The 14,653-nt window shown below is 47.7% G+C and overlaps 1 protein-coding gene across 1 annotated transcript in view; it reads left to right on the top strand.

Moving 5' to 3' along the window:
• Positions 1–11,379, top strand: part of LOC137154947 (ovostatin-like) — a 44,867-nt gene extending 33,488 nt beyond the window's left edge. Inside the window, exons 22-35 of the mRNA XM_067550790.1 lie at positions 208–259; positions 1,162–1,245; positions 2,268–2,444; positions 2,729–2,810; positions 3,678–3,834; positions 4,336–4,410; positions 5,443–5,608; positions 6,114–6,334; positions 6,948–7,163; positions 7,300–7,424; positions 7,700–7,790; positions 9,389–9,457; positions 10,047–10,149; positions 11,327–11,379. Coding sequence (XP_067406891.1) covers positions 208–259; positions 1,162–1,245; positions 2,268–2,444; positions 2,729–2,810; positions 3,678–3,834; positions 4,336–4,410; positions 5,443–5,608; positions 6,114–6,334; positions 6,948–7,163; positions 7,300–7,424; positions 7,700–7,790; positions 9,389–9,457; positions 10,047–10,149; positions 11,327–11,379 — 1,671 coding nt within the window. The remainder of the gene's footprint in view (positions 1–207; positions 260–1,161; positions 1,246–2,267; positions 2,445–2,728; positions 2,811–3,677; positions 3,835–4,335; positions 4,411–5,442; positions 5,609–6,113; positions 6,335–6,947; positions 7,164–7,299; positions 7,425–7,699; positions 7,791–9,388; positions 9,458–10,046; positions 10,150–11,326) is intronic.
• The last annotated feature ends 3,274 nt before the right edge of the window (positions 11,380–14,653 follow it).

Genomic DNA, 14,653 nt, shown 5'->3' with positions numbered 1-14,653 from the left:
GGAGCAAAGACTGCTGGGTGCCAAGAGGGAGGGAGTGATGCTCCCAGAATGGAAGGGCAGTCACTTTCACTCAGATGTCTGTGGGCAGCCTGTTTACAATGCTGCACTCTACAAATATGTGCTTTCCAGTGTTGTTTTGTTCCTGGTTTCATTGTTATGTCCTGTACCTCTCCTCTTCTCCCTCTCCACTTCCCCGCTGCCAACCAGCCTGAAGGCATCAAAAAGGAAGTGACCCAGAGCTCCCTCATTTGCACAAAAGGTAAGGGCATCTCTCCGAATTCCCTGCTGTAAGTCAGCCACGGGTACAAATTCAGCAAGTGACCATTATGAATGAGACTTCCAGATTAAAACACTTTTCAGCCAGTGCCCTTCCCTCCTCTATTAACAACCCCTTAGTTCTTTGAAATGGAAAGAGCTGTAGTCTTATTATTCACTCCGTGGTGGTTTGCTTGTTTTTCACATGTCACTCCTTTTGGATAATTAAAATCGTGTGGTCGGTTTCACGTCCAGGCCCTCGGGCAGTAACACCAAGCCTGCAAACACTTGCCAGGTCATGGTAGTGTGTATGTGCACAGCTACCCTCCAATGAACCGAATTAAAACCACTCAGCTGTGTATCGTAGGGTGTGTCTACACAGCAGTCAGAGGTGTGAGTGTAGCACATATAGTTTTACCCAGGCTAGTTTAGTCTCGCTACATCAAATAACAATAATAGTGAAGCTACGGCATCAACAGCTAACCACTCAAGAACATATCCAGGGACGGAGATGAGCTTTTACAGCCTGTGCTGCTGTGGCTTCCCTGCTATTGTTACTCCAGCTAACCGGATCAAAGCCACTCATGTATGTCTACCTGTGCTGAAGTCACACCTCTGATTGCAATACAGATAGACCCACACACACTCTTCTTCATATTGGGAGGAAGGGGGCTCGTGTGGTTATGGCACTGGACTAGAAGTGAAGCTTCTCAGTTCTGCCGATAAACCACTTCACCTCTCTTTGCCACACTTTCCCCATCTGGATTGAGGATAGTAATGCTGACCTAGCTCTCTTGGGAGACGTGACGCTTCAATAGCATGACAATTGTTGGAAAGAAGGTACTATAGAAGTGAAAGTGAGTGACTGAAAAACCAAGATTGACTGTTATTGTATTTTAACAACAGGCGGAGCCGTCTCTGAAACAGTGTCTCCGAAGCTGCCAGCAAACCTAGTGCAAGGATCAGCCAGAGCTTATTTTTCTGTCCTCGGTAAGATTAATGTTTATACTAAGAATAAAAGTCTTGATTCTCCCCTGGCCTTAACCTTGTGTTGTCACTGACACCAGTGCAAAGCGAGTGTAGAGTGGGTGTACAACACTGTCATTCTGAGTTGTTAGCGTTTCACACCCACTTTGCACAGCTGTAAATAACTGTAAGAGCTGGTCCAAGATTTTCCAACAAAACGTTTTTCCTTTGGAAGATGCTGATTCAACTACATCGAAAAGTTCTACAGGAATGTAACCTATTTTTGACCCCCAAAAATTCAAAACATTTTGTTTCAGTAAAGATCAACCTTGTTGAAATGAAAAGAATGTTTTGATAAGGTTGAAATCAAAAGTCATTTAGATGTTTTCTGGAACGAAACTTTGGAGTTTCGTTTTGTGGGAAATCTTGACATTTCATTTTTTTTCATTCCAACTTGGAATTGGTATTTCAGAATTTCCCATTGACTGGGAATTCCAGGCTCGGAGCAGCGCCAATAAGTACACAAGATGCAAGGCAGTGGAAATGCTGAACCATAAGAACAGCTGACCTGAAATTAATGAACATAGTTTTGAACTGAGCCTGGGTCTTTAAAAAGTATCTTTCTGGCTCTGCAGTGCAGCTGGCCCAGTGGCCAGACTGGAGGAGTGAATCCTAGTAATGACATATCCACAGGCCAAACGCTGCTCTCAATTACACCCATGCAACTACTGAAAGCCAATCTCTTTGATGGGCAGCATGGGCTCAGATTTTCTTTACTCTTCATTACAGTTTCCTTAGAACTTCCCTGTTTGTCTCATTTGTCTGCAGCTATATATTTTTAAAATAAACGGCCAAGGAAGCCACCCATGTGGAGAGACGTGGGGATTTCTCTTTCTCCCCCAGGCTTTGTGTTCTGCACTGTATTTTCTCTGTCAGTCAGTCTCTGTCTGTAAATTCATAACATGGTAGAATAAAACAATGGCTAAGGTAATGTATTAAATACCAATTCTGCACTCTACTGACTCCCTTTGTCTCCCAATCCTCAGGGGACCTTCTGGGCATGGCCATGAGGAACATGGAGAATCTCCTCCAGATGCCCTACGGCTGTGGGGAGCAGAACATGGCCCTGTTCACTCCCAACATCTACATCCTGGACTATCTGAATAAGACAGGGCAGCTGACTAAGGAGATCGAATCCAAGGGCATCAGTTACCTAACGAGCGGTGAGAAATGTTAAGATTCCTCCATCTAAACCGGTGGCTGGTTTTGCTGAAATGCCATGTTAGCGCCAGTGTCCATGCAATAGTTATTGATGAGTTAGATAGCCCCAGAGGAGTTCATGATGGTACGTTACAGGACACAAGCAGTTAGAATTCCTAGCCAATGAAATCATTCACCAAAATTGCTTTTATTCCTTAGTCCAAAACTCTTCAGCCTCCATTTATCAGAGAACAAAAGAGCTCCATTATTGGGGTTAGATAATATGTTCTCCTTGTTTTGTTTCCAGGGTACCAGAAGCAGCTGTCATATAAACACTGGGATGGATCCTACAGTTCCTTTGGGACCAGAGATAAGGAAGGGAACATCTGGTGAGAGCTGGGAAGCCGCTTAGGGTCCTGGGTTAGGAAAGGAAGCTGTTTATGGTGTGGAACAGGAATAACTCTACAATCTGATTCTGTAGCCAGGGAGAGAAGTGCCAGCAGGGGGACTGACTGGCTCAGGGGGTATGGAGCCTTTCACCTCTATGGCACTGGTTACAATCCATCCACAGGATGGGGGGATATGGATGGCCCAGGACTAGGGAGTTGGAGATAGACCCTTTCATCTCTAGGGCATTGTTCCACTTCACCCCAGTTTGGGTGGTCTGGATTGCTTAAGGGAATAGGCCAATGGCAAATAGAGCCCTTCATCTTCTGATTTTGATGAAGTCCAAGTGGGGTGGGTAGGTGAGGGAAATGGCTAGCCTGGTGAAGCCTACACCACTGCAGTGTGGATTGTACCTGTTCTGTGCACAAACAAAGAATTTCACTCTTTAGGGTTTGTTAATCTATTCTGCAGGGCTGCCTGTTAATCCTGCAGCTTTTGCTGCTGGGTGATTGAGGTCATCCAGCCCTACTGCGTGTACCCCAGCAGGAAACAGAGGTGTCCACGCCTTTCCTCTATGAATTGCTCTGCTGGGGAGAGTTCTGTGGGTCAGGAAATTGGGCCTTGAAACATGGTGCCTGTACTTAAAGTTCCCTCAGTCCCACCCGTGTGTCTAGTGTGCAGGTTTCTCCGGATAGCACTGCTCACCCGGGGATGGTCATGGGGAAAATCATGGAGGGGAGATTTACATGGGACCAGACTGAGCTCTGGATTCTGCTTGATGGGCCTCCTCCAGCATCCCATGTGGAAGGTGGTAGAAGAATAAAGAGATATTCCCAGCTTCTCACTCCTGCTGTGTGGCTTCCTTGCAGGCTCACTGCTTCCGTATACAAATCTTTTGCACAAGCCAAACGCTACATCTATATTGATGACAATGTCCAATCTCAAACCCTGATCTGGCTGGCAAGTAAACAGAAGCCAGACGGCTGCTTCCAAAATGTTGGGAACCATTTCAACAATGCCTTGAAGGTGAGTGATCTCGGCTTTCTCCCAAACTTCCAGTTCTGCCCCTGGGCTAGAACTGTCCAACTACTGCAAAATGCTGTTCTTATCCCCAAATGTTCAACCCGTCCCTTGGGATAAGCTGCTCTCTAGCAGCTGTCCCACAAACAGAATACAATTCCTACTAGTACTGACAGACAATGCAATAGAAATAGATGTGTTTATGAGTCACTGGTTCTGGGTTTTATTCCCCAGTGCTACGTATATGCATTTATAACTAAGGACCGTGGGGCCATATTCTGCTGTATTATCCTAGTGTGATCTCTGGGTAAACCTACTGAAGTCCTTCTGCCTCTATATTGCTGTAACTGAGAGTAGAATTTGGTCCTGTTTTTTTTGTATGTGCACCCAGCAGCTGGATTCCTGACAATGTCTAGTCTGGCTGGTAGTTGAGTATTTAACTTGTATATATGTTGGTTTATCTGGGGACAAGCATTTGAATCTGTTTTTTCTTTGTGTTCTGCTCAGGGTGGAGCAGAAGATGGACTTTCACTCACCGCCTATATCACTGCTGCATTGCTTGAGGCCGGACTCCCCATTTCGGTATGAATTAAATGCTACCCAGCCTTATTAGACCGGTCAGCCTGGCTTTTGCACACTGAATTTCTATAGGCCATATCAAGGAATCTGTGCCCAGTTATGTACTAGAATTATGATGTGTAAATGGCCTCACAAATGCACTGGATGCTTAATGCGTGACATCAATTAGTCATGTCTTGAGTCCCCATTTTAACTGCCGTTCTGGATTCACACATCAGTAGAAAACCTTACCTCCCAACAACAGTCCAGCTGTGTTAGAAAGCAGAGCTCTTTAAAGGCAGAATCCAGCACAAGTTTGGTCAGTGTGTACTGGACAGCTGTTCTGGCATCTAGCCCTGCAAACTCACTCAGGGACCTTAGAGTCGAGCTGTGTTTTCATTTTCCCACATCATGACTGCAAACCCATTATCTCCATATTAACATTCACTATTGGGTGGCACAGATGTAACTGTAATGGTGCAGGTGGAAGATAGTTAACAAGTTCCTTCATTCACCCAGAGCTGGAATAATTCTGCAAGGCTGACAGAAGTGAACATTTATTTTTGTCATTAAAGTCAGCAAATAAATAAAAACATAAATATAACCCTCGCTCTCATATAGCACATTTCATCAGTTAATCTCATACCATTTTACCAAGGAGGGCATTATCATTATCCTCATTTTATAGATAGGGAAACTGAGGCACAGAAAAGCAAAGTGACCTAATCATCAAGCTGTAAAGAAGCAGAGCTGGGGATAAAACCCAGGTCTCCTTAGGCTGAGTCGAGCACTTTAGCCACTAGGCCATGCTGCTCTTCACACTGCATAAACCTGGGGAGCAGATGTGTTGCATAAGAAGGTGCCATTCTTCCTGGTCACTTTTCAAAGGAGATCTCCTCTTTAAGAGGTCTTCCTGCACGCCGCAGTCCCTTTGGAAGTGAACATGCTATATATGCTCAGCCTGAGAGTCCAGCTAAGAACATTTGAAACCTTGAAAGAGAAGCCGATGCACTAAACTGCATACTAGACAAACCTAAAACACATTTCTCTTGACAGCACACAGTTGTCCAGAATGGTCTGGCCTGCTTGGATGCTGTGTCTCTCAGGAACGTGGACAGTTCTTATGATCAAGCTCTTCTGGCCTACACTTATGGCTTAGCTGGAAATGAGGCGAAATGGAAATTCTTCTTGGACAAATTGGACAAATCGGCTACAAAAGTTGGTGAGTGTCATTTGCGTTTTCCCACGAGATGGCCCTTGAGAGCAGTTTGGGTGAATAGCTTGTGGTTTGAAAAATATCAGCCTTTGATCTCCAGCCCCTGCCACCTTCCCATTTCACAGCAACCTCGGTTGGACTTATCTCCAAAGAGGAATGTCAATTCTGTGAATGTCTCTTTACCTTGTAGCCTACGCAGAAGCAGAAAATGAGGCCTGATGTTCGTGCAGCCTCATTTCCCTTTCTTTTTATAGACCCAGTTGCACTCCTCCCCCTCCACCATTTCCTCTTCCTGGAAAGAGATCCTGGGTCTCTTGCACTTCAGAACACTAGCTAGTGGAAAATGAGGATGGCCTCACCAACCTCCCAGACCTGCTAGCCCTGCGTCAAAGAGGGGTGGGATCAAGGGACCAGCACTGGGAATCAGGCTCCCCCCTCCCCGCATGGCAACATGGCACATTAATCGCTAGGTGATTGATCAAGCGCCTCATAATCTCCTTTCTGTTCTCAGGTGGCTCGTTGCACTGGGAGCGGGAAGAGAAGCCCCTGGCAGAAAAATTCCCCTCCTTCTATCCCCGTGCTGCCTCTGCTGAGGTTGAGATGACCAGTTATGTGATACTGGCGCTGCTCCGGAGAACCACCCTGACTCCAGAGGCATTATCGTACGTAGCTCGGATCGTGCAGTGGGTCGCCAAACAGCAGAATCCATATGGAGGCTTCTCCTCCACCCAGGTGACTATTGCTCATGTTCAAAAGAATAGACCCTGGAAAGAGTCAAGCCCTCAAACTGGGTCCCTCTCCCCCTCCACTGCGGGGAGGGTGCTCCTGGAGTGGACCCTGGGATTCTGAAACGTCCTTCTCCCCTTAGTCCAAAACAGCCCAAATCTGGCGCAAAAGCCATTTATTTGACAGGGGGTTGGGAGCGAGTGGAGGGTCTGGTCCTGGAAAGGAGGAGGATGGAATACTTTTTAGGTGCTGATTCACCAGCTGGCTCAGTTAATTTGTTCTATTGGCTTTAATGCTGCTGGGCGTCTTGTGCTGCTGTAGCATTCATTGTCAGGACAGAGAGAGCTCTCCTATGTGTGTCTTGGTTACCAGTATTTAACGCTAAGGAAGTGATGATTTGCCTGAATTCTCACAAGTCCGTGGCAATCTGCAATAGAGTGCAGGTCTCCTAATTCAATTCAAGCCACCCAGCCACTGTCTCTCCTGCTCCACACCTTGTGATGTATCCCATAGCAAGAGGTGACGGGCTCGCTAGGGTGTGTATTGGAGCTGTGCTAATCTCCTGCATTGTATCCCAGCGGAGTCTCTCTTTAATGAGCGGTTGTGTTGTACTTTTCAGGACACTGTTGTCGCTATCCAGGCACTAGCCCAATACGGGTATCTCACCTTCTCAAAGGATGGCCAAAACACCGTCGAGATCAGCTCCAAGAACCTGCCGAAGAAGGTTTTGCAGGTGGATAACAGGAACCGCTTACTGCTGCAGCAGGTGTGGCTGCCCAGTCTCCCAGGGAATTACAGCGTGGAAGTGAAAGGCAATGGCTGTGTCTATCTGCAGGTAAACAAGGCTCTAGCCACCTGGCTCCCAGCCCTTTCAGTTGACAACTCAGGAGATCTCCCCTCCTTCCCCTTCAGCGGGGCTGCAGCATGATGTGGGGGTTGCTTTGCTACATGACTGTTTTTATCTCTTCTAGACAACCCTCAGATACAACATCCACCTGCCCCAAAAGGCCTCTGGGTTCTCTCTCTCCGTGCAGACGGTCAATGGTTCTTGCGCAGGCAACTTCCTGCCAAAGTTTGACCTTGTCCTCTCAGCCAGGTAACCTCCTCTCACTGCTCCAGCTCCCTGGATGCCACATGGGGTAATGTGTCAGGGGAGGGATTTAAAAAGACCATGCTGTAGCATACCGTTGTCAGGCTGCAGCACTGTCTGCTGAATGACACGGACTCCCACTGCTAACCTCTCCCTCCACCGATATAACTGATTGGGTGAGAAGGGCCACGCAGCTCAGTGAGATTTCACAGGATGTTTGTGCTCTCACTGTGTTTCCTCCCCAATCGTGAGCTGGACTGACCTGGTATCTCTTGTTTCAGTTACGCTGGGAAGCGCAATAACTCCAACATGGCCATTATCGATGTCAAGATGCTCTCGGGCTTCGTCCCTGTCAGATCGTCCCTGCAGAAGGTACAGGAAGGGAGCGACGTCAATAAGCCACCCAAAGGGCAGCGGGGGTTAGAGGATATTACACTAGGGGCTGGATAAGAAGAGGGGTTGAGCAGCAAGCTGGTGTCCTGAGCCGTGTGGAGAATTCAGTGAAACCCCCTGTGCCGGGGGTCTAGACACATCCTGAGATTTACACAGTAACTACTCCTGGAGAGATTAAATGTGCTTAGCCTTGGGCACTGAGCCTCACGATCATGTGTTCTATGTGGGGCCCCATGACTATCTGGACACCTTGACATGTGATGTTGCCAATATACATGTAGCCCCGTTTAACAAACATGGAAGAATCTATATTTTCCTTCCCCCCTCTGTCTTGTTCTATCTAATCCCCCAGGTTATGGTGATCTAGTCTGACATCCTGCATAACACAGGCCAGAGAATTTCACCTAGGATTCCTGTATCAAGGCCATAGCTTGTAAAAGCTATTTCTTAGAAAAACACCCAATCTCAATTTAACGACCTCACACGATGAGGGATACAACATATGCCTTGGTAAATTGTTCCAATGGTTAATATTCCTCAGTGTTAAAAATGGGCAGCCTGGATTTATCTAGTTTCAGCTTCCAGCCAAGGACTCTAAGACAGAGTTTCTCAAACTTTTGGGTACCAGGGAGCAGCTTGCTGCCTTTCTGAACTGTGTCAGGGAGATCTCAGAGGCCAGGGACCCGGTCCCTGAGAAACACAGCTCTGAGGCATTTCACACACAGACATCAAGTAGGATGGAATTTACACCTGAATGAATCCAGGAACAGGCTCATTTTCCCCAGATCAAACACTCTCAAGTCTAGGCTGGGAGCGGGGTTTCATTCTCAGTCCCATCTCCTGGTGGGCGTCTTTCAACAGCAGCTGTGGCTGGCATATACCACAGAAATCTTTGTGAACTTCAAACCATGCAACTTAGCTGCCGGGGAAGTAAAAGGAGGTGGGATATGATTGGAAGCATTTCTTTTCAGAGTCTGTTCATTCTCTAGCTGCTTCTCTCTGTGTCTGTGTGTGCATTTAAACCACATTTGTTACCCCAGGACTGGGTTTATCCTTTGGGTCTGGAGCTGTATGAAATCCTTACCTTGTCTTTGGCAACACTTTGGGGTTTTTTGCACTCCTCACATTTTTCCGTTTGGGCATAGATAAAACAAAATTGCTCTTTCTTTAGCACTGAAAACATTAATTTTTGCCCGTTTTCATAGTGGAATTATTTTGGTTAAACAGGTGCCTTGCGTTAAAGACATTGCACTTTTCACTAGAAAATGAGTCCGATTGAGCTGAAAAAAAACGGTAACATGCGAAATTTTCCATTTGAAATGGGTCCAATTTTCAGTTCCTACTAAGATGCAGAAAATGTTGAATTTTGGAAAGGCCTATGTTTCATCATGGCAATTGTGTCGTACTCCTCTTGGACAACCACAATAAATACAGCTTTTTGTATTACCACTCTTGGCCATGAGATGGCACTGTGGCACCACCGCCATACAGCAGCCAGTGCTGCTACAAATGGCTGTTTGTGTAGGTTTGGGAATGTCTCTTGTGTTTAAACTTGGTACCGTTTGCCTTATTTAAAGCTTCAGAATGATGGTACGGTGATGCAGGTGGATACCAAGAACAACCATGTCTTCTTCTACTTGGAAAACGTAAGTTTGGGGAAGAACGTACCTTTATTGTTTAGTTTCTGTAAAATTTGGAACTTAAAATGCAATCCTAAATAGTGAAACAACACATCTTCAGCAAGTCAGAACCAGCCTGTGTTTATTGTTTGCCACAGAGACACGTAAGATGTCTGTTGCCATCCCATATAATTAGTAAGAAGAGCTGTGCAGATGGCCTAGTCACACTGCAATTAAGTTATGCATATTTTTCTGTTGTCTCTGAGACCTACAAATGAGTACAGGGTAATGCAGGAACACAACAGCAATATTGTGCCGTGAAAAGAGAGAGATGTGACATTTATTACTCATCTTTTTGGAAGAGTTGCATGTTTCCACAGCACGTACACACATATATAAACCTCGGTCCCTGCCCCGAAGAGTTTATGGTCTAAATAAAAAACAACACTTTAAGGAGGGATTTGCAAAATGAGAGAGAGGGCACCTGGCAGAAAGTAGAAACTGTTTATGGGGGAGAAAGAAAGGAGAAGGGCTTAGAAATCTCTGCTCAGAGCGATTCAGTGAAGTGGATGTTGAAAGAAACAAAGTCTGATGCATTTTTCTGTCCTGTTTCCAGGTGTCTCAGGAGGAAATCAGTTTCTCTTTCTCAGTTGAGCAAAACCTTCCTGTGTCTGATATCAAACCTGCTTCAGTGCACATCTATGACTACTATGAAACAGGTAGGAGGCCTGGCTCAGCCTGAGAAGAGTCCAAAGGATCAAGCGTTAGCACAAGTCAGGCAGCTGAACAGCTATAAAATCTGATGCATTTCCCCAGCTATTCAGATGCAGGCCTCTCTTTCCATTGCTGCCCTTACCTTTTTTTCCCCTCTCTGAGCAACAGTGAGTGGAAAGTGAGGCTTCAGTTCATACTGATGCTACCAGTGTTTACTGGATTCTACCAATTCTTACTGGTTAGGACGGGAGATCAGCACAGTAGCAGGGAGCAGGGCACAGTGCTCTGCTTGGGTCTCTAAACACTGGGGTCCCTGTTGGAGCCAGAGGAAGGGGATATCAGTGCTCCCCTCCCCCAGCTCCGGCAGAGAGCCAAGCGCTCCGTCTGGGTTCCTCGGGGCTGGGGTCCCTGCTGGGACCAGAGGGAGGGGAGCACTGATCTCCCATTCCCCTGGCTACAGAAGGGAGCTGCTGCCGAGGGACCCAAGTGGAATGCACAAGGGAGACAGCCTCCTCGCTGAACTCCTTCCCCCTGGCTGCAGTGGGGGCGGGGGCTGCTGGCGGGGGCTGCTGGCCCTTCAGGGTTTAGAAATATCTGTGGCCCTTGTGCCAAAAGTGTTGGGACCCCCTGGTGTACACGCTACTATCTGATCAACCTAGGGTATCTCTACACAGTAAATAGACACCTGTGGCTGGCCTGTATCAGCTGATTCGGGCTCGGGCTGTGGGGCTGTTTCACTGTTGTGTAGATGCCTGAGCTTGGGATGGACCTTGGGCTCTAAGACCCTGTGGGGTGGGAGGGTCCCAGAGCTCAGCAACCCCAGAAGTCTACACAGCACTGAAACAGCCCCAAAACCTGAGCCTCGTGAGCCCGAGTCTGCTGGCACTGGCCAGCCGTGGGGTTTTCTTGGCTGTGTAGACAGTACCCATAATAGCATCAGAAATGGCTTCCGTGGTCACGGATAGTCCTCCCTTCTGCACATTGTCAGTGGGTCCAGTGGAATGCATCGGGCAATGACCATGCACTCTAGATCAGCCATGGAAACAAGTCCCTCGACAGCTGGGGAGGCCACAACAAGATCCATTCATTGCTGGCTGGATCTGGACTATGTAGATGTGCATGCACTGGGGATGGAGCGATTTGTCACTGGAATATGAATGTTTTCTTCCTTTTCTTTTCCAGACGAGTATGCTCTTGCTGAATATAATACACCCTGCAGTCAGGCTTCAAACTAAAACCTGCTAGGAGCCAGGAAAAGGTAACTGAAAGCAACAGACACTTGACAGGTGCGGGGAAAGAAGAGAGTTAGAGAAACACACCCTGGACAAGTTTTACTGACAGAAGCTCCAGTGTGGCCAGCTCTCCCGCCAACAAAGCTATTGCCATTCGTTGGGGGGGGTGTAATTATGCCAACAGCAGAGCTCTCTCCCATCAGCATAGCGCTGCTACATCGGAGACCGTACAGCGGTGCAGCTGCAGAAGTACAGCTGTGCCACTGTAAAGTCTGTAGTGCTGACATAGCCAGAGAGTTGGCTGTTTGTGGAGAGGAAAAGTAGATAGCTAAGTGTAGGATTAATCAACAGATATTGCTGTAGATCAGGACAGCCTGTTCTCTGCCAGCACTTCTAAAGAGGTGGAGGATAACCTGGATTTTACCTTCATTCCCTGAAGATCATGAGCCAAAAGTTGTTGGTTTATCCTAACAAAGTTGAGACTGTGTAAGTGGTACTGGAGGCCTTCCACCTCCCAAGTACCTGGGGGCACACTATATGCAGGTTTTTCATTGGAACCTTTTGGAAGACTGGATTCCTGGAAATCACATTTCTGGCAACAGAGTTCTCCCAAAATTATAATTTTTAGGGAGAAAAATCGTTTCTGTGTGGAAAAAAAAAACTATAGATTTTAATCGCTCTTTTTTCCCTTTTCCACCAGGAGAAATGAAAGCTGTGAAAACGTGATTGTGATCCCTACTTCCCTCAGTGACTGAGCTTGGCTAAATCCATTTCAATAAATGTCACACTCCTAATCACAGCGTGTGTGGCCTGGTTCATTCTAATGAGATAAAGCGGACCTCCCTTCTCAAATGTGGTTGGTTCAGGTAGGGGAAGGTTGTGTTCACACAGGCGATTGTCCATCCACAGCCAACAGAGCCCCTTGGCTGGCAGTTGCTTCTTGGCTGGTTTGCCTTCAGCTCAGGGCATCGATCCCTTTGGTGCTCAGAAGAGTTACACTGATAGCACCTTTTGGGCTCCTCACCCATTTTAGGAGGTTTGGAAGAGGAATTACCAGGAGAGGAGTGACTTTGGGGAGGTGAGCGTTTAGTCTCCCAGCCACCCTCCTTCTTTCCCAGAGTAAAACAGGATCCCTCTTCCCCCCCCAGATTTAAACCCCTCTTTCTGCCATCTCAATAGATGACTGGGTTTGCTCAAAGGCAGAATGGCCATTTCTGTCACAGATGTCACAGTTTTATCCCAGAGACATTGCTTCACATCATCCTGACATGCTCAAGAAATGTTCCTGACCAATGAAATCAATTGTTCAAAATCTTCAACACCTTTTCCCTTAACCCATTTTCTTATTGGGTCATTTATCCTATAAATATATTCATCATTACTCATACCAACTCTTAAGATTTCTAAATTTTACCAGACTCCTCAGGAGTAATTCGGAACATTTTCAAAACAGTTTCTTTAAATTTTGAGTTATACTAAAGCATCCTTGTGGACGTGTCCCTGGGAGCAGGGAGCAGCGTCCAGGCTTCTCCCTCTGGGTCCTTCTCAGAGGGGAACCACCCCTCCTGGCTACCTCCCACCGGGAGCAGTCTTGAGTCCTTTTCCCGGGCAAGCAGTTTGGCGCCGGGCCCTCAGGCAGGGTGGGCAAAGTAAGCAGGCCGCTCTCTGGAGCGGTATGGAGGGTGAGGCTCTCTCAGGGTTGTTAGGGAAGGGGGAAGGGGACACAGGCCCACCCGTCTCCACTGCGTCCCAGCCCAGGGCCCTTGCAGTGGCAAAAGGCGTTTGCCATGGGGTCGGCGGGGCTCCTGCCGCAACATGCCGCCCGGGTTGCCCCGAACTCAGCCACAAGCTTGTGGCTGCCCCTGGGCTTCTTCCTCCCCGAAACCCCCGGTACCTGCCTCCTTCAGGTCACTGGGGCGTGGTAGTCCTACTAGGCCCTCCTCATCCACAGGTGGCAGCTCTGGCAGCTCCATGGGTTCATCCTCGGAGGGCAGCTCGTCCAGGTCTTCCGGCCCCCAGGCCACGGGCAGGGCCGGTAAGTTCTCTGGGTCCCAGGCTCTGTACGGCTCAGGCTGGCCTGCCTCCGGCTTCCAGGCTGCGGGTGTCTCAGGTGGGCCCTCCTCTTGCTCCCAGGCAGTGGGGAACCCCGGTGGGGTCTCTGCTGGTTCCCAGGCTGGGGGTAAGACCAGCCACTCCCTTTCAGCATGGGTCACTGACCTGGCCTTAGCTGGGAGCTCAGAAGGAGAGGCGTCCTTCCCTCTCAGCCATCCTCCCTTGACTGGGCTCGCAGGCCTGGCTTTTAAAGGCCTGGCTCCGCCCCCTGCTTCCGGTCAGGTGGTATCCCTGGGGCTTTTAAAAGCCTAGACCCGCCCACCTGCTTCCGGTCAGGGTTTCTCCTCTGGGGCTCTATCAGCCAGGGTGGGTCTGGCTACCCTTCTGGGTCCTTCTCAGAGGGGAACCACCCCTCCCGGCTACAATCCTGAATTGGCATTTCATTAAGTATATTATGAGCTTTACCAGGTAATTTTGCAACCCGTGTGGGGAATCTCCTGTCCTCAGGAATTTCATGGACTTCAAACAGTTTTTCAAAAGTAGTGAAGTATTCCTCAGTGCAATCTGAGTCTTGGTATGCAAGACACAGCTGTTCCCAGCTGTGGATTCTTTGAGTGATGGGAGACATTGGTGGCAAAGAGATCTCCTTCTGCTTTTCTAACAGTTCCAGTTGGTGTTTCCACTCCCTTTCCTTCTCCTCAGCCTCTTGGGCTTATAGCTCGATGGCCCTTCTACATGCAACTTCCTTTCTGGCAGCCTCCACCTCTGCAGCCACTTTGATTTGCTTTTGAGTCTTAGCTTCGAAGACTTGTTGGTGTGCTGCCTCTTCTGTAGCAGTAGCCATTTTCTTCTCCTTCAGCTCTTTCATTTTCATCTCCGTTCCCTTTCATTGGCGCTTTCTCTTTTTTCCTCGGCCTCTCACCTACTCATTTGTATGCCTTTCTGTCTCTATTTTCCCTTTCCCAAAATAAGCAAACAAAGTAAAAAAAACCAAACCTTTATTTGACTATTTCCCCTAAATGTATCACTTAAAATCACTACATCAGTGTTTGAAGTGCAAACCTCACTCAGAACACTGTGCCACTGTGACATTCCCCAGGGTACAATCTGGACTGCAGAACTGTTGTGTCTTCTTAACTCTCCAGCCCAGGGTGCCTTATACACCTTTCACCTGAGTAGAGATTTCACAAACATTTCAATCAAACACATTGGCTTAGATAAAACA

This window comes from Emydura macquarii, unplaced genomic scaffold (assembly GCF_026122565.2).
Source record: "Emydura macquarii macquarii isolate MOO-44397 ecotype Brisbane River unplaced genomic scaffold, CSIRO-AGI_Emac_v2 contig_1343, whole genome shotgun sequence".
In the NCBI taxonomy this organism is placed as follows: Eukaryota; Metazoa; Chordata; order Testudines; family Chelidae; genus Emydura; species Emydura macquarii.
Note: the sequence above shows the minus strand (reverse complement) of the source record. Positions and strands in the feature narration are given on the sequence as shown.